Source organism: Paramacrobiotus metropolitanus, unplaced genomic scaffold, assembly GCF_019649055.1.
Source record: "Paramacrobiotus metropolitanus isolate TYO unplaced genomic scaffold, Prichtersi_v1.0 Parri_scaffold0000022, whole genome shotgun sequence".
Lineage (NCBI taxonomy): Eukaryota > Metazoa > Tardigrada > Eutardigrada > Parachela > Macrobiotidae > Paramacrobiotus > Paramacrobiotus metropolitanus.
In genome coordinates this window covers 646,604-666,708 of record NW_026570242.1, presented here as the reverse complement: position 1 = coordinate 666,708, position 20,105 = coordinate 646,604, and the positions used below count along the sequence as shown (strand labels likewise).

Sequence of the window (20,105 nt, the reverse complement as noted above, 5' to 3'; positions counted from 1 at the left end):
TTAATGTAGTGCAAGTTAAAATTAAAGCCGATGCAGGTTTATGCTGCGAGAATTGCCAAAATTTTGTAAAAAACTTTTATGAAATTTTGATGAAGAATTTCTGCGAGGAACGTTTCGGATACGGTCATAAACTTACTATAGTGAGTAGTAGTAGTAGTAGTAGTAGTAGTAGTAGTAGTAGTAGTACGGGCCGGCCGCATGATACGGCCAAAACGTCAGGAAAGCAGCTTTGCCAAGGGAGGGCAAAAATGCTTCCCTGTCAGTCTGCCACCATCGTCGACGAAAATTTTGTGTGGATTAAAAGACCTTCGCGCTTCTGTCGATCAACTTGCTGGTTACGCGTTCGAAGTTCGTGAGCTGGAACTTGGAACTCAGTTGGAAGCTATGATAAAACGGTACCATAGCCGTAGTAGTATCAGATTCTGTTAATTTTCTCGAACACTACAAGGCATCTGTTTACTTGCGCATCTTGCCTGTAATTCGATTACGTTTTCCATTTTCTCATCTATATCGTTGACATTTGCGAGATACAGATAACGGTTTAAGGCGTCTTCGTTCTTGATATACGAAGGCAGATTCGGTATATCGGTTTTGCCGATTGCAAAAGTCATCGCGTTCGTAGAGAATAGCGTTGCACGGTCGCCGGGAACCATTAAGAATCCACATAAAGACAGAACATTCTCCGTTGTTGCGAAATAGTTTTCGGAGAAATGATGATCCTATAGACCAAGAAATTATTATGCGCACTGAACTCGTAGCAAACTGTCATTTTATGAGCAGCCATGCCCTTATTGGCGTACTGACACAGTTCTACAGTTACGACAAGGCCTCAAGGGTGAAATCTTGCGCAACACCTAGCTACGCGTACAGTCCGGTTGGCCAGCTCTAGCGAATGGGCGATGGTCGTTTTGGTTGGACAATGATTAAAAACAAATAAAAAATTTTGGTTGAACAATCGTTAAGAACAAGTGAAACATTTTCGAAAAAAATTCGTCTAAAACATTAAAAAAATAGACACCGATGTCCTTCTAGTTATTTTCTGTAAACGTTTAAGCAGAAGGCGTCCTTAAAGTATGTAAAATTAAAAAGAAAAACTTATATCTTCTTGCCACTACGCCCTTATAAACTCGTACGCCACGCCACGAGCCATTGCAATACAATATAGCAAAATAACTGTACAGCAACTGTATATCCGGTATATATGGTCAGCTCACAGCTGTATTTTGTGAGCATTGAACATCTTGTCTCAATATATTTTCGTTTTTGGTTCTATGAACCCACAAAGTTACTATTTAAAGATCTTTCAACATTTTTTAATTCAAATATACGTAAAAACCATCGAAATACGTCAGTGCTTTACGTGGACTCGAAGCGAGAAAGTCGCTAACGTAACTGCTGCAAAGGCAGAATGGGGGTTGGGTATGAGTAGCCTTCGCCTTCCGCCTTCTCCTCCGCCTTCGCCTTTTGAGCGGTACGCATTCGCCTTCGCCTTCTAAAACATGCGCCTACTAATTGGCTTTTTTAAGTTATTCTGAGATTTCTTGGGATAAATTCCTAGGTAGTAGTATTCTTAGGATGTATTGTCATTTTCTCAGGTTTCTTAGGTTTCTCAGGTTTCTCAGGTTTATTAGGTTTATTAGGTTTCTTAGGTTTCTCAGGTTTCTTAGGTTTATTAAGTTTCTTAGTTTTCTCAGGTTACTTAGGTTTCTTAGGTTACTTAGGTTTCCTAGGTTTCTGAGGTTTCGTAGATTTCTTAGGTTTCTTAGATTTCTTAGGTTTCTTAGGCTTCTTAGGTTTCTTAGGTTTTTTAGGTTATTCTTAGGTTATTGTTTTTCTTAGGTTATTCTTGTTTCAAAAGTTTTCTTTGAATGATTTTTTCTTAGGTTTTTTTACGCTTAACGAAAGAAATCAAAGAAACTTCAGGATAACATATTAAGGCTAGGAATCCTAAGAATACATAAGATAACCTAAGAAACCTAAAAATACATAAGAAAACCTGAGAAAGTCGCAACATCTCCCAGGAATATGACCCAGGAATATAATAAAGTAAGAAGGCCAATGAGAAGGCGCATGTTTTAGAAGGCGAAGGCGAATGCGCACCGCTCAAAAGGCGAAGGCGGAGGAGAAGGCGGAAGGCGAAGGCCACTCATACCTAGCCCAGAATGGGCGCTCAAGTTTGAGCGGAGACATGCGTCGATGGGCGGCACATCTGATGTGTGTAAAAAGATGGTAATACTTCCCCATTGTAAGAGATATGACATGCCAAGTCGAGCAAGTTTTTCTCTTTAGATGGTATGTCCAAAGTATTCAGGAATATATTGTGGTCTCACTGGCCACTGCTTGTAAGCTTTCCGGCAAATTGCATATGTTGATAAGCACACATACGAGTAGTCGTGGAATCAAGCCAGTGGTTTGCCAATCTTAATTAGCAACTACTGTATCTTAATTGAAAAATACTGTCTCGTATTTGGTAGTATAAGTACCTGTGGCACCTCTTTCTTCTGATAAAACAGATCCATGGCTTCTACCAAACTCGATATGGCACTCAGTAAATACCTACACAAAAGAAACCTTGAGAAATTTCTTTAATAAATTCTGTTTGAATAACCGACAATAATGTTTCTGTTTGAGTAAACAGCTCTGCTGCCACCTGTGGTCAACAACGTAAAGTTGAATGACCTCAGCTGACAATGAAACGGCACGTCCATTTAAACGCGCTTTCCTTTATCTGGAAAAGATAGAATGGTTTCCGGAATAACGGCCTTAAAAATACTACGCCCACTGCCAAGTGAAATTAGGAACAGACCAAAACCTTGTGTATGAACTATGCGGTACGAACACGAAAAGGTGCTAAAGGCCGTGAGACACGGCTTTTAGTAGAAGGAAAGACAACACTGTTCCGCGAGCGCTTGCTACTCACCAGTGGCCACTCTGCATACATGAGCAAACCAACTGGTTCGGCACTGCAGGCGAAAAGCGAAAGATTCGGCGAAAGTGTGCAGAATAAATAAAGTTCTTCGATAAATTCAAAGCAGTTTGCCAACTTTAATAAAACCGATAACTACAGCAATTCACAAATCGTGAGAAAACTCTTGGATCTAATCATGCAAAAAACCTGAAAAACCAGTTTCTAACAACTTTAGGGAGGCCTTTGTAGTCGCATCCGATCACTTCGGCCACGTTACATTTCGGCCGCACAGGTTCACTTCGGCCAACGTTCATTTCGGCCGTGGCTCACTTCGGCCAACACTCGTTTCGGCAAACGCTCATTTCGGCAACCGGACATTCGGCCGTCATAGGTTTCTTGGGTTTCCTGCGTTTTCTAGCTTTTCTAGGATTTCTAGGCTTATTACGGTTCCTCAGGTTTCTTAGGTTTCTTAGGTTTCTTAGGTTTCTTAGGTTTCTTGGGTTTCTTAGGCTTCTTAGGTTTTCTTAGGTTTTTTACGTAACCATAGTGAAAATTGATGCTGTAACGAAAGTGCCGTACGTCTTAGGTTTTCCTAGGTTTTCTTAGATTCGTTATGGTTTCTTAAGTCTTCTTAGGCTTTCTTTGATTTTCTTATGTTTTCAGGCATGCTTAGGTTATCTTTTGATGATTTATGACATGAAGATTTCTTTTAATTTTTTGTTTTTTTCCTAGGTGTCGTACGGTTAGGTTTTTAGTACTCTACCGGTAGGTTTCGTGACTACGTTATAGAGCCCCCAAGCAGTATACTGTACTGCTGTATACGGCATGCTGTGCGCAGTGTGCGGCACAGCAGTACGTAACCGTAGCACTGTAAATTGATACTGTAACGAAAGTGCCGTACGTTACCGTAAAACAAAAACCGGTTTTACAATGGGCTCCGTACAAAAATTTGCCACTGTGTGGGGGCTCTACTTTGTGCCATCGAAAGGGAGATATGATGGTGACAGCAGCACCTCCAGAACTGCTGAAGCAAATTGTGCGTGCAAAATCATATGAACGCGGCAATTTCCTATCATTTGATTCAACGGTTTTAAGTTACCGATAAATTCATATCGGAAGTAGCGTTTTCTTGTAAATTAAGCTATAATTAGCATCGGCCGAAATGTACTGTGGCCGAAATGATCGGCGGCCGAAAAACTTTGGCCCAAATGAACGCGGCCGAAATGAAAACGGCCGAAGTGATCGGTAGCCCTTTGTAGTTAACTGCATTCTGACTCTGTACACAGCAAAAAAAGTGATTTCCGGTGCTCAGAACGCACATTTCAGACGCATTTTGAACTTTAAGCAGAAAAGCTCTTCTCGAAGTTTTCCTGTTACACTAAACCCCGCTTCTACGTTGCAGTTTATTTGTTTCTGGAATAAATGACTTTTTATTTATTTAAATTTCAAAAATTTAGGGTGAAAAACATCGTTTTTTTCAGTTTAATTCGTACAAAACAGATTTTCCTCTCATGAAGGTGTGTAGTACGAGTGCTTCTATACAAGGTACCATTTTGGGTAACCTTGTTGGATCTTCTGTCCGGATACTGGCAAACGTCGCTTACGGAAGAGTGCGAATCGTTCCGAACTTGACTGGGCTCCAGAATTACCGCAAAAGTACGGCGGTAAATTCTTCAGTTTTTTAAAAAAAATATGTTTATGCGATAATGATATCAATGCCAAAAGCTGACAACGCGTACAGAGTGTGGCGCAATAGTAAGGCATTAAAATCATTGGGAAGGACCAACAGACAGTACATTGGGAAGGACCAACAGACAGTAGCTAATAGCTTGAATGTTTTTACAGGTTAGCGAGCTAAACGAACAGCTATGTACAATATGAGTAAGTAAGTGTATTGCTAGATGTTTCTTAATGCGTGGCCGGCATAACAGAATAGTGCGTCCCGATCACAGGAAACCTTATGGTTAGCTTTGGTGATGATGAACAGGTGGTAAAGTTTTGGCTTCTGCTGTAAGCTGAAACAGGTAGTACTGAACGAAAGGCAAAAAGTCCGCCAACGACGTTAAAACAAACAAACGGCGCACAAACGCATCGTAAAGTCCATAAACGGTCACGGTAGAGCCGATCGCTTTCGAAAACCAACATGCTACAGCGAAGAAAAGTAAGAAATCCGAAGCTTTTTAGTGCTTGAAAGTTTAGCAACCTAAACCGAATAAGATTTGTAAAACGTTCCCCAAATTAAGGGAGGCAGCATGGTCTTGTGTTAATGGTAAAAGACTCGTACCACAACTGTCAGACTTACTCAACTTGTAACACATAATCTGCTCATTTTGTGTGGATATTTTTGCAGCGGTACACCTATCACGAAGCTTTTTTGCATAATAAACCGGAAATCTATGCACTGTAGCTTCTATAAGTACGTCCAGCAACGATATCTTTATAACATAGATATATCTTATATCAGCAACGACAACGAGATTTCACATACCCTGCAGTTTCACGGTAAACAGAAGAGTCTGATAACCGGAGAGCAAGCTCGGTTTTCAAAAGCAACTGCGTTATACTGTCCGTCAGGGTCGCAAGTATCCGCGCTCCCATTTCCTGCAAACGTGATTTCTTGTCACAAACCACCATGCATTTTCCACGATCAGTTATTTACAAGGGACCGCTGCAGTCAGCCTAGCCTGACTGCCTAATTATTATTATTGTTGTTATTCATCGTGGAGCAGATAGCCCATTTCCGGCTAGGGTGACATACTAGCTGGGATTTACCTGCCCTAGCAGAACCATTGGTCCGTTCTTCCTGCATAGAGATAGCGGGTTGGGTTTTGTACAACGTACGAAAGGCAGATTCAACCACCAAGGTGTCCTGACACTTCCGCCATTTCGGCCACCAGACATTTGAGACACCTAACGCTTGAGCCACCGTAAATCTGGGCTTGTTAGATTACAGATCTTTTATGTTTTTGTATGTTCTCTAAGTATCTTAGATTTCTGAAGTTTTCTTCCGTTATTCTTACTTTAATCATTTAATTTGTTTTCTCAAGTTTGTTGTTTGTCGTTTTTGTTTTCCTGAGCTTTCTTATTCTTTTTAATGCAGTAATGGTTTTTTGGTGTTTCCGAATGGATATTTTTTTATGTGTTTAGGGTTGTTTGAACATCGATCTGGTTTTTAACTTTAAATCATTTTTAAGTAGAATTACACGAAACACGTTTTGCTACATCAATAAAAATTCGTGGGATTATTGAAAAAAGTGAACATGTGAGGAGAAAGTGAGCAAGTCTTCGGGAGTGGGGTAATATTTAAATTCGCGGGGCCGGTTCAGGATACTAACCGTGCCGGCTAGGTTTGAGTGGCCTTCGCCTTACGCCTTCTCCTCCGCCTTCGCCTTTTGAGCGGTACGCATTCGCCTTCGCCTTCTAAAACATGCGCCTTCTCATTGGCCTTCTTACTTTATTATATTCCTGGGTAATATTCCTGGGAGATGTTGCGACTTCCTTTGGTTTTCTTATGTATTTTTAGGTTTCTTAGGTTATCTTATGTATTCTTAGGATTCCTAGCCTTAATATGTTATCCTGAAGTTTCTTTGATTTCTTTCGTTAAGCGTAAAAAAACCTAAGAAAAAATCATTCAAAGAAAACTTTTGAAACAAGAATAACCTAAGAAAAACAATAACCTAAGAATAACCTAAGAAACCTAAGAAACCTAGGAAACCTAAGTAACCTTAGAAACCTAAGAAACCTGAGAAAACTAAGAAACCTAATAAACCTGAGAAACCTGAGAAACCTAAGAAACCTGAGAAAATGACAATACATCCTAAGAATACTACTACCTAGGAATTTAACCCAAGAAATCTCAGAATAACATAAAAAAGCCAATTAGTGGGCGCATGTTTTGGAACGCAAAGGCGAATGCGTACCGCTCAAAAGGCGAAGGCGGAGGAGAAGGCGGAAGGCGAAGGCTACTCATACCCAACCAGTGGAGTGTGGCTACTGTCGGTTCGATAATAATAATAATACCAATTATAACAACCAGTAGGCCCCCTTGAAAGGGAAGGGGAGGCGTTCACCTCCCACTTTCGGAGATTTGGAGCGCCGGGGCGGTGAGTGGCGGAGGGGTAACTCATAATACAGTAAGTGGACCGACTATTCTGAACCGTCAGTCAGTACTGCAATGGTAGAGTTGAGGTAATCGTGTCGCAATGTTCGTAAGCAGATTTTTTAGGCAGAAACAAACCTGCGTGCCGTCATCCAGATCTTCCATACTGCCAACAACTTGTGCGAATGTGGCTGCCAATTGTTCAATTGTAGCAATACTTTCCATTGGCACCCGGTCTAGGATTTCCACCAAAAAGCGCCGTAACTAATCAAGAAGATTAAAGAGAATCATTTATTACTAGATCTAGATTACGATACAAAAGAAAAATTCGGAGAGTGGCCCAGCATTCTGTGTAGGTGATTTATATTTAATGGTGGCGGTACGGTACCCGAACTGACAGAGAAGACATAGTGTCACTCGGACCGGCACTATGCAGGGAAACTCAGTTTGCCACTGTACCGCCAAGGCATAACACACACACTACGTGATAAGAGCGCTGTTTAATCAACCGCCTAGAAATGACGACCGCCAGTCGTAATTGGAAGAGCAAACAAAGCTGTCTTCCGTCCGTTCCTGCACATATGCTCAGCCAGTCGCGTGCACCTGCGCGACTGCTCGATGCCTATTGGCACTACGCCAAAACTTAAACATTCTTAATCAGTTTTGTGTGTGTTTTTCTTGTATTTTGTGTTGTTATGAATGCTTTAGAAATGCTACTGTGGCCAACAGTACCGGCTCATATATTACGTATGTCGAATAAACTTTCCTGATACGTATTTTAAACTCTGAAGAACAACGAAGATAACTACAATGCAGTGCTTACAACATATAGATTTAACCATAATTAAGACCAAGACAAATCAATTCCCAATTCCCAGTGCATTTCGTCACCGAAGGCCACGCGTGCGGTACCCGCATTTTGGATGGCATGCCTGCGGTCACCGAAGCTTTTGCCGCGGTACCGCTTATTAGCCTTTGGTCACCGAAGGCTACGCGTGCGGTACCCGACCTTTTGAGCCTTTGGTCACTGAAGGCCCCGCGCGGTACCCGCTCTTTTAGGCTTTTTTTAACCGAAGGCCACGCGTGCGGTACCCGCTCTTATTAGCCTTTGGTCACCGAAGCCATGCCTGCGGTACCCGCCTTTTTAAGCTTTTGATCACCGAAGGCCACACGTGCGGTACCCGCTTTTATTAGCCTTTGGTCACCGAAGGCTACGCGTGCGGTACCCGACCTTTTGAGCTTTTGGTCACTGAAGGCCCCGCGCGCGGTACCCGCTCTTTTAGGCTTTTTTTAACCGAAGGCCACGCGTGCGGTACCCGCTCCTTTACCGTTTAGTAACCCAAGGCCACGCAAGATGTGTCACCGCTTTTAAGCGTTTTGTAACCGAAGGATTTCGGTTTAACCCATTTCTAAATTCTAGATACAGTAAGTGTATTCCCCTTTCAATAAGACTTACTTAGCATATAAAACCGTTTCACTTCAAATCGTTTAGCAAAAAGAACCAGCCGACAAGAACCGCCTTTGCACTGCAGCGCGGCGCGTAAGCGCCGCGCGCTGTGCTTGTGTTTAATAATGCGGTAAAAATGTTTAATATGAGTTTATACGATAAATTTGACATGCGTTAGTTATGGCGCTAGAAGAAGTCTGAAGCCAGTGCTATTGCTGCGCATCGGCTTGTCACATATGCACACAGTGAAACGGACGGAGGACAGCAATGTTTACCTACTTCGTTAAGGGGATCCCTATGAGATGAAAGTAGGTCTGGGAAAACACGAATAAGTTTAAAACAGCTGAAAGATCACTGTTTCCATTGTTCTGTCTGCATGCGCAAAGGGTTTGGCTATACAATGGTGTGCTGCGATATTGTCTGCGCTCTCTCTAGACAGAGGTATTCAAGGAACAAAGAAAAAACTTTGGAATCAAAAGTTGAATGAGAAAGTTTTCTCGAATTAGATGCAATACACATCATTGGATGTGTTTTAGCCTGAAAAGCTTATATTCTCCAACATGCTAATAAAAAATGTTGTTAACTTTAAAAAAAACTGAGAAAAACACTTTTTGAAAAGTGTTTTTTGGAGTTTATTCAAACATGCTTTGTTGGACTATAGCGGAGTGTCGGTATATAAGCTTTCTAGAAAATAACACATTAGCTGATGCCCATTTGGAAAGTGTAGCAAGTTTTACAATGAAGTTATCGATTTTTAAAGCCATTTAACTAGTTTTTGGAAAACGGCAGCTGAATGGAGGGCTTGTGGACTGACCGGCAGCAATGTGTGCCAGAGCCGGCTACCCATGCCCGCGCTTGCAGAAAGAGATCAGACAGGACATAGCTTGAGAGGGAAGAATGGGTATGCTCCGGCCACAGGACAGCATCAGGTGTTCTGTCTGAGATCTTCTGTGGCATATCTGCCATGTGACTGGCCATGGCTAGCCGATAACATCACTGCATTTACTGCGCCGCTGCTGACCCAGGCTTGTTTTTTTACTCATAACTTGTGATCACAGTTTACTGTGCCGTATCGGGACACACTCTCTGGAAGCCCGAAAAATTTCCTACAAGCTGATGTTAAAATTGGAAACATATTTAAACGCAAAGTCATCTCATAGTGGTCCCCTTAAGGATTGGAGCGTACATCGGTTGCCGGTTGAAAGAGTACCGAGAGAGAATTTCATTGCTATCACGTAGTGTAGTATTGTGCCGTCGTACCGCTTTGGTGACCAAACTTAGACTCGGAGTTCTTAACCTGGACTCTTAACTCGGACTTCTTAACTTGGATTAGACCATCAGATTCTTAACTTTGCTTTCTACCGTTTCATAAAATTTCTTAGGTCCTTTATGTTCCGCTTCTTGGTAAAACCTAAGAGTCAGAAGTTAGCAAGCACTGCATAGTACGAGTCGGAGTTCTGTGCTCTTGCGCCGGGAGTTTGCAACTAAACCGGTTTTTGGCTCCAATTGTACAGCTGCGTTCTACATATTTGGCCAACGATATTCATGCATATGTGCGTCTGCATGCAAAATTTAGAGAAGATCGATTGATAACGAGACTTTTAATACACCGGAATGCATTTAAACTTTTTGGAATTTTTTTGCTGCCATTACTTCCGAACCGGATGTTGCGCACACAAACGGTTTTCATGCTTCTGTAAGAAAATCATCTGGCTACAGAATGTCATAAAACGAAGCAAAAAGGTGTTTGGGGGTGCGCGAAAGTGAAGGTTTTCGCACATGTACACGAATTTGGCATCATGTACCGGACCACTTCCCTTGACCTGGACTTCCTACCTTGGGCTACAATGGGTTACATTCGGTCCGCGACCGATAATTTAATATGCAAGGGAAAAATTGTATGTGAAAATGTAAAACGTGATGTAACAGCTTTGACGGTCGATAGATTCCGACATCTTGCTGTTAATGGCTGCACACGGTATGTTTAATATGGTGGACTACATAACGTAACGTATTACGTATTACGTCGGTAACTGTCGAATAATTACATGGGCTTACTTTGGAGGATTTTCCGCGTAACATCAACTTTTCTTCCTGTCGAAGATTCAGGGTTACAGCCACAGTTCCCGTCAAAGTAATCAGACCTGGAGTACCAGATTATCATTTTCCAACGATAACGCTGCTGGTGATAACCTTAAAGTACTGCACTGTAACTTATTTATCGGCCGCATTAGAAAGGATTATTATGTATATAAACGGTATAGCAAAAATTCAGAATTACTGATACATACGAAGAACCGCACATCGCAACCAGGACTGAGCGGTTATTCGAAAACGTAACAATAGCAACCTACTGCATGGAGCCACACGAAGTTCGCTCATGGCGAATCTAGCTAGACCCCTTTTGGAGAGTGGGGCATCAAACTTTAAGAATGAAATTATTATCATATTTAATGCTACTTTATAATAGCAAATCTAACGGTAGCCCTTTCGGTTACAGTTGTTTCCGCCTATGGAGTGTAATGCATCCTGATGTTACCAAGGACCGATATTTGATTAGAACAAGTTTCGCAAAAAATATGGAACATCCATACCGGACTAAGCGAACTTAAAATCTGGAATGGAAAGAGCAGTTTAGTATAAACTAACAGCAAAGTTTAACAACAGATTATGCCTTTTCGCAAAAATAATTGATACTGACTCGCCATTTTGTCGATAAAAATTCGTCGGCCATAATTTGTCCAACAGACAGGACGTCGGCCCGTCACGAGTGCGGAGTAGTGGTACTTCGCTTGGTGCCTTTAGTTTTCCCCTCAGCTCATACAGTACGGGAAATCTTGTTTTCCTCCGCGCATGCGCCGCTTTATAGTCGCTTGGAAGCTTAAAGCTGACTGCAGTTTAAAGCCGCGTGCGCTGAGGCAACACGTTTGCCGTTATCTGAGTTGTCTCTACTCTCTTGACTCTTGTTGGCCATATCGATTTTATTTCAAACCATCACTTAAACACGTGTTAGAGAAACAGTTACAAAAACAACAGCTCGTAAAACATTTCCGCTATCTCCACCGTGCCCAAAATAGAAACCGCATGACCACGCTGTATCTCTAAAGACAAACGTTGTCAAAGAAATTCGTGCGAGCGGGCTTCTGAATGAGAACGTAATCTTTTCCCCAGTTCTTTCATGATGGCAATGGCCGCTGGTCCCCACGGGCCCATAGTTTCAAAAGCGATAGGTGTGAATATATAGCGGCCGTTTAAATAAGAATAGAACCTAGACTTCTTCTCTTCAGCCTGCAACGCGGCCGATCTCGCAATTGCCGAAATAGATTTGATGTGGAAAGCGGCAACAGTATCCACGGAGGTGACATCCCATGCCAAGCACATTCCTCGCTGCCAGGCGAACGTTGTGCAGCCATCGGGGCGTCGTTCGCTGGTGTGGGAAGTGCCTCGGGGTTCAAGTTTAGCTGGGATTCCGGCTGATACAAAAGCCCGACTTACGATATTGTTAAGGCCACCATGTCTTGGGTGTCTGCCGGCGGAGAAGGGACAGGAAATACCATGATGAGCGTGTCCGTCGACCGGCTTTAAACATTTCGTGCAGTTGTGAGGTTCACAAATCCTGGCGCCGAGTCTAAGGCCTACTGAGATTTTCAGAGTGTCGTCATCGAGGAGGTTACCTATATGGGCGGAAGGCAACGCGTTGAGCCAAATTCCGGCTTCTGGTCTCGACTGGGCAAGCAGACGCGCCTTATTAACTTCGTCATCCCGGTATACTTCTAGCAGGGAAGCCAGAGATACATTACACAATGGCAAATCCCATGCCTTCTGGGAATTGCGGAATTCTGGAACGGGCAGTTCTGTTAAACGGGCTTTTGCCTTCCACATTTCTAGAGCAACGGTGACGTCTGAAGTCCCTCGACTGGGAAGCAACAAAGACGGAGTGAATCTAAGCCAGGAAGGCTGGGAGTGCTAATTCCTCCGATCGACGTAGACCGATGCCTCCTCTGCTAACCGGGAGACTTGCTTGCCGCCAACTGGGACAATCATCGTGATTTGTCCGGACGTTATATAGAAGATGGAAACAAGACCGCAATACTTCATCGATTTGGTACAATTGCTCAGGATATTTCCAGGCGTTGCAACACCGCAACATTTAAATGATTTTCGGTGCTCCGAGACAGTGCCTTAAAAGGAATAAGGCGTGGTGACGGGGAAGCAGTTTCATTCTTTCGCATACCGCGGTCAGTGATTTCGCTTTCTCGGCAAATACAGGGGCAATCGCGTCGTCCAGCAAAGGGGCTCCTAGAAGTGTTAGATTGGTGCTGCACATGACGCGAATTCCCGGATGCCTTGAAAGAAAATTGGTAAATGCCTCTTGCTGTGTCTTTTCGGCGACTCGACGAACAATATCTTCGTCAGTGGTTCGTTTCCTCCTGGCTTTAGTGGACTGCGTTGCAGGAATCTCGATGTCGCGGTCGAACAAATCCAGGTTCTTTTTCACTGCGGTGGCCAACGTGCTGGTGCGCTCTGATTTCGTCTTGGCGGGGAGTCGGAGCGCTGTTGATGCAAAGGCAAACAGCTTCAGCCAGGACGGGCTATCGTTCTTGATCGCTGCTTGCTACAGCACTTTTTGTAAGGAGTCTCTCGCGGCGAGTCGCGCTCCGTGTGGGATACGGCGCAGCACACGCTCCTTCGATGGCCGAAAAGGCTTTGGCATTGAGGGTGGAGTAGGCGCTGCACCTGCTGAATAGTTGGCCGTGGCGTCAGGAACAGTCACGGGGGCTGCGTCTACAGGACGAGAGGAGCCAGCTACAGGCTGAGGAACTGCTGCCTGATGGAGAACTTTGCGCTGGGCTTTCTTGCAAACTTCCGACTCGCGGTGCTTGGCAAGGCCATGGGATGATTTGCAGGTTTTGGGGCACAAATCACACTTGTATTCCATGGTATGCGGGGCCTAAAAACAGCTGCCGAAGCCAGAGAATGAACCCACAAACCCAACTGAGAACGCACAAGCAGGGAACGACATACCATGTTTACCGAGAGCCATCGCAATGGACTCAACGGTAATAAAGATCACAAGCTCGAGTTCTCCACTGGTGACTCAGGATAACAATAATGGAAAAATCAGTGTTTCACAACTCAAATCAGTGTTTCAACCAAATTGTTTCACAACTCTTGTTCAGTTGCGCAACCGGATATACCGAGTTGGTCAGAAACCGATTTTTAGCTGCAGCCAACTGGCTGCATTTGTGTAAGCGACTAAGCGGCACATGTGCGGGGGAAAACAAGATTTCCCGTACTGTTTGAGGGGAAAACTAGAGGTCCCAAGCGAAGTACTCTTATTGCTGGTTTGCTCACCCTGGCTATCACTAATTCTGGCTGAATTGTTTAGAAGTTCGGTAATGTCATTTTGCCAGTGAGTAGAATTAGGGATATCTTCTGGACTTGGCAGGACCTGAAAAGGAAAACAAGAAATATTTCCAAGTGCCAAGAAATCACACATAACATTGTTACGGATCGAAACAGAACGGTACTAGCTCTTGATTGGTTTCACTCAAAAAAATTCCAAAATGTCTTTTTGGTTTTCTGAAAAAATGGTTTTATCACTTTATGCTTATCAGAAAAAAACTTTTTCAACAATTTCATTGGTTTTCGTTTTCCGACGGCCTGCAACAGAAAACGGCGATTTACGTCGTGACCCCGCCAAGTGACTGGCAGATTTCCGCTGACTAGCCAATTAAGCACTTATTTTGACGCACCACGATAGACCGGGGTAAAATTAGAATAGCTAGTTGGTTATTTTACCCCACCAGGCGTTGACCCAGATTTTTAGTAATTTAATTCGTTAGCATATTTTTCGAAGACGAGATTGTTTATTAACTATTCAAGAAGTCGTCTACTGTTATTTTGAGCTCGTTACAGTTAGCCCGCCGGGAAGGCAGTAGAACAGCCTTAACCTATAGTTCAAAGGAAACTACTCGTATTTCACAGGCTAAAAAATCTATCTTTATTTAGCTAGCAAAATCTTAGCGAGAAGAATGCACTTGCAGAGTCCAGCTTGAACCATTAATATTGGTTTCCGAATCGGTGGTAACTTCACACTCCCTTGATTCGATCCACATGCTACCAGATCTCACAAACGCAAGTATTCGAAGTCACCTTTCTAGGCGGAACATGCACAATAAAAGGTCATGGGCACTTTAAATTTTGCTTTCTCGACATCTGACAAATGCACCTGGTTTCTGAATAAGTACAGTTGATGAAAACTTAAAATTTTGTAATGCTGGCCTGAATTGTGTGACTGTAAACATATTGTCTTTGGAATCAAACTAATTTTATCTCGGACGAACCCAGACCAGCCTTTCAGATCGCCATTTTCTGCAGCTAGATGACAGGTATCTTGTACCCTATAACATCCATCTACAAATCCCTGAACGCTATTTACCACTACTCACCGAACGTGTTCTTGTATGTAAAAAGCGTTCTGAGTTAATAGATATTTGAACGGCTGCAATCAATAAATGCAAAAGTCGATTTCGTAATCGAGGGTTTACTTACCCGCAGCAGTAGCTTAGAGCTTGTCGAGCCCCCTTTACCATCCACAATTATGACGGTAATGACACCGCCGTACGATTGACCAGAAGACCCTCGTTCCAACATTGTCGGATTCATTGTCGGTCGAAGGCTGTACTGGAGCAATCGTCCAAGAGCTAAAAAACGAGGTGCTGCACAACAAAGGCAATTCGGACAAACTAATGCCGTAGCAAATTAGCAACACCAATCTCATTATCTCAGCACTAATGGCTCTTCAAGTGTTTTTCGGTTACCAAATCGTTCTTGTGGAAAAAACTAAAAAGCATCAAAAATCCACCAATTATCTGACGAAATGGTCCGAAAAACGAACGTTTCAAGTGGTTCTTAACAGGTTACCCCCCGGCAAACTCAACTTCCAGTACTAGTCACTGTGCACACCACTCTGTATCTAGAGGGCACCCACCCAGGAGAGCCTCCTTTCTAACGACAAATGCAGGGTACAGCGGACCGCGTCCGATCTCTTCGGCCGCACAGGTTCACTTCGGCCAACGTTCATTTCGGCCGTGGCTCACTTCGGCCAGCACTCAATTCAGCCAACGCTCATTTCGGCAACTGGACATTTCGGCCGTCACAGGTTTTCTTGGGTTTCCTACGTTTTCTAGGTTTTCGAGGATCCTAGGTTTATTATGGTTTCTTTAGTTTCTTAGGCTTCTAAGGTTTCTTAATTTTCCGGGGGTCCTTAGGTTTCTTAGGTTTTCTTTGATTTTCTTTTGTTTTCATAGGTAATCTTAGGTTATACTTAGGTGATTTAGGTGGGGCTTCGTGGCTTCGTGGTCATTGAAAGCGAGACATGATGATGACGGTAACACTTCAAGAACTCCTCAAACAAATTTTGCGTGCAAAATGATCTGAACCCGGCCATTTGTTATCGTTTTTTGATTCAACGGTTTTAAGCTTCCGACAAATTTATATCTAAAGTAACGTTTTCGTGTAAATCAAACCAAAACAGGCGTTGGCCGAAATGTACTGTGGCCGAAATGATCGGCAGCCGAACTGAATGACAGCCGAAGTGAATGACGGTAGAAGTGAATGGCGGCCGAAAAACCGTGGCCGAAATGAACGCGGCCGAAATGAAAATGGCCGAAGTGATCGGTAGCCACAGCGGACCACGAAACGGCTTGACCCACAGCCTCAGAGGATTATACAGATTTTTGCGCTACTTTGCGGCAAAGCTTGTGTCATGCTCTTCAGTTTTGACACTGAAGAGCCTGACACAGCTTTGCCGCAAAGTGGCGCACAGGTTAGCGCGCTTGGCTCATAACACAGGGTCGTGGATCAAAGCCAAGCGCTGCTGCTTTTCTGGCTTTTGTTCTGAGAATTATTGGTTGTTCAAAAGTGACAGAAGAGTTGTTTTATTTGTTCTAGCTACCGGATATTTGAGTTTTAAGTATAAAAGGCTATGATGGTGGATCTGGAAGAGAACCACGGGCAGAGGCAGAACCCGAATCTATTCTGCTGAGTGAGCAGTGTTGTATACTACGAGCTATGCGGAAACGCAAGACACCCGACTGCCCACTTTTATATCCCATTCACATGACACTACAGATGCTCCCGCAGCATTCTGCTGCGAATGCTGCGGGGCCAAAAGAACAGCAAGTCACTCAGACGACGATGGCTAGCAACTGAAGAATCTACCAGATCGAAGAGCTGGTAGATGGAGAAAAATGCAGCAAAACAACTTAGCACCCGCACCAGTGCGGGTGTATGGAGAGGCCTCCTCACAGGGTATTTCCTCGTACAAATTTGAAATAAATACATGATTTGCTTCATGTGATAATCGCTCTGGCAAAATAACTGGCCCGCGCTCAAGCTCTGACTCTCACCACTAAATCTCTGACTCTGACCATACAAAGTCTGACAATGGCCAGTAAAACTCTTGAGTATAAACTGAAAGTCTGAATCTGACTTTATCAACAAAACTGTGGCTCTGACTTCCCAAAGCTGAAGTGGGCCCGTATAAATATACTGTACTATGAAACGCAAAGTTACTTAACTTGAAGAAATTAAGCTAACCCTGAAAAGCCAACAAAAACCAATGAAAACTAACTAAAACTTGAAAAACTGAAGACACCAACGAAACCTCAAAGTCCTGAAGAAAACAAGCAACTTGAGAAACATGAGAAACTTAACAAATTTACATATAAGAATCAAAGAAGCAAGAGCGCCATGAGAAACCTACGAACTGCAGGGCTGGCGAGTATGAGTTGTAAGAACAAACTCGGTAGTCCACGTCGCCATCACAGGTCTGCAGTGTTCTTTCAGAGTGTTGATATGCACAGTCTTGACTGGCAGTTTTCCTATATTTTTGTGCCCTATTCCTTGCGATCTTTTGTGTTAACTTATAAATAAAATTCACATTTTATTCTTCTGTGCTTCCTTCATTTCATTCGTTATCCGAGATACGTGAAAAAACTACGTATTCAGAACCTGAAAACTGGAAAGCCTATAAAACGAAATACGAGTATAATAGATTTGAAAAACCTGAACAACCAAAGAAACAAAGTACATAAAAAACCAAAAAAACCTAAAAACCAAATGGCCTAAGAAAAGTAAGAATCCTAAGAAAACACCCTAAGAAAACACAAGAAACCAAAGAATAAACCCTAATAAACTTAAGAATAACCTAAGAAAACATGATTAACCTAAGAAAACACAAGCTAAGAATAAAACCTAAGAAATTTAAAAACAACCTAAGAGACCTAAGAAAACCTAGAGGAAAACCTAAAAGCCCAGGATATCTAAGGTTTGTCAATAGTACGAAAATCTAAAAAAGCTGAAGATGGTTGGAATGTGCTACATATTACCGAATAAGCGGTCGAACTGTGGAAGAAATGAGCAGTGGCCGAAGTGAGCCTCGGGTGAATTGGACACTGACCGAATTGACCGCGTTCGGCCGATATGTAACGCGGCCGAAGGGATCGGACGCGCACTAGTACTACGACAGAGCTGAATCAGAGTTTGAGCATGGCCCGTTAGAAATAACTTAAATTTAAGGTAAGAATATTATTCAATTATGCTGTTATTTTCCTTTATTTCGGTTCCAGTAGCTCATGCAGCTCACCTTGTGGCGCATCTTTATCAGTTGCGGTTTGCGCGGATTTTTCGTTGCCCGAATGATAATGGAAGCGATAAATTAATGGAGGGTCATTGTCAGTAAAGTTTGTACACTGTACAGCAAAATGAGTATCCAGTTCGTATCCAACTGCGGGAAATACGATGCATAATCCTGGCTTGGGGGTCGGATTCACGGTGACCTCAAATGATGCAATACTTTGCAGGTCATCTGCCGATCTTCCTAAAAATAAATCAACAACACAAATTTTTGTATTGCATCGGCGCACCAGTTTTCGGTACGAAGACCACTAGGTACTGTAAACATACCCTTCGAAAGGCGCTTACACTACATTGTGAGGAGATTTGTATGCGAGAGGATGCTTGCCGCAGTAGTGCAGTGGCTAGTCGTTCGGCTGTAGACGCAGCTGTCGCGGGTTCGATTCCCGCGTTTTTTGGAAACATGTCTCTTTCCATACAAACGACCCCTTCTTGCACCTGCCCGATTACGGCGATCCCGGACCTCGGATCCGAGCCAAGCCGAGATACAAACTGGCTGACTAGTTGGCAGTAGCACTATGTACGAGCAGACAACGGACTCATATTCCGCTATTTCTGGGTAAATACAACACACCAAATAGTCCCCGTACAGTCGCACGTGGTTTTGCCTTTCCACCACTCCCGTACAGATCTTCCCAGGTCCGTAGCGAGGTCCGAGCGAAGGGGGAGGTGTTAGTAACTGAGTTACTTACAGTATTTTGCAAAAAAACGCTCTCAACCCGGGAGGGGTAGGCGCGCGCCAGTGCGCCTACCCTCGCTACGGCACTGGATCTTCCTCCAAGGGAGAAACCTTAACATGATAACATCCATTTCGAGCATTCATTAATATCAACTCCGTCGGCAAATTTTGTCGTTCACAACTTCAATACGACAGTTTTGACTGACTTAACGGTGTTTTCGGCCTGTGCTCCCACCCAGTTGTAGTTCTGCGTTCATATATCTTAGAGCTTTGGGCTACAAGCCCGGCCCGAGAATTTTAGACCGCTGTAACTGTAAGTGGCTTATTTAGGAACGTGGGCTAGACCCATTCAAGGTGCTCGACGCCAATGCATTCAGTGTAAGAGTACTCGTAGAGCAGAAAAAACCTACCTTATTGTGCGCTGTTCACTGCGTCGCGCTTACAGCGGTCTAAAATTCTCGGGCGGGGCTTGTACGTAGTTAGAAGACAACTGCAGTTAGGTCATAAAATTATCAACGGTAAAATCGGCTATTCTCGTGGAGTAAACGGTTTGGCTTTTCGGAATCTTTTGTTCTCTTTTCCAAAAAGAACTCTGGCTATATTGTTAACAATGTTTCCTGGCATTGCATTGGGACAACACCTGCAATAGCTTTTCGGAATTCAACAACAGAGAATTTTTCATTCTAGAGTATCTTCCCTTATCTTGACTAGCCACAGCATCTGTTCTTGGTGAATAAGGATAGGTGATAATGCCGAACTGTACCCGGCTTGGCTACTCAATAAACAATCATTCAATCAATGATCTTTCAATCATTGACACAAACCTGATGATGGATTGTGGGCACCCTATCCTTTCGGAAACGAAGCGTTTCGCAAACCATTAAGAAAACACAAGAAAACATAAGAATAAAGTATGAAAACATAAATACATAATAATATCTAAGAAATTCAAGAAAACTAATTAGGACTTAGAAAACCAATAAACTAACGGACTTACAAGAGATATAAAAAAATATGAAAACACGAAAATATAAGAAAACTACTCTAGGAAAACCTAAATAAAACCGAAGAAAACGTTTCTGATGTTTTCGTAATGTACGGTTTCCGAAATGTATTGTTTCCGAAATGGATGGACATCGGATTCTGCTAGAACAGATTTTCTCAACACTTTATCTGTTAATACCATTCATGCCTCTGTCAGTGCATGATAATTTATACTTGTACTAGTAGACCCCGCGCAAATTGCGCGGAACAAATAAGAGAAGAATAA

The 20,105-nt window shown here is 43.1% G+C and overlaps 1 protein-coding gene across 10 annotated transcripts in view; it reads right to left on the bottom strand.

The window, feature by feature from the left end:
• Positions 1–20,105, bottom strand: part of LOC129586976 (uncharacterized) — a 73,166-nt gene that overhangs the window by 7,450 nt on the left and 45,611 nt on the right. For 8 of the 10 annotated variants that reach the window (XM_055480542.1, XM_055480545.1, XM_055480550.1 and 5 more), the window contains 9 exons: positions 18,107–18,340; positions 15,010–15,161; positions 13,810–13,906; positions 10,513–10,598; positions 7,146–7,271; positions 5,681–5,818; positions 5,397–5,509; positions 2,484–2,556; positions 474–719 (listed from right to left, as the gene is read on the bottom strand). In XM_055480542.1, coding sequence (XP_055336517.1) covers positions 474–719; positions 2,484–2,556; positions 5,397–5,509; positions 5,681–5,818; positions 7,146–7,271; positions 10,513–10,598; positions 13,810–13,906; positions 15,010–15,161; positions 18,107–18,340 — 1,265 coding nt within the window. The remainder of the gene's footprint in view (positions 1–473; positions 720–2,483; positions 2,557–5,396; positions 5,510–5,680; positions 5,819–7,145; positions 7,272–10,512; positions 10,599–13,809; positions 13,907–15,009; positions 15,162–18,106; positions 18,341–20,105) is intronic. The other 2 variants (XM_055480544.1, XM_055480546.1) reach the window with 2 other exon arrangements.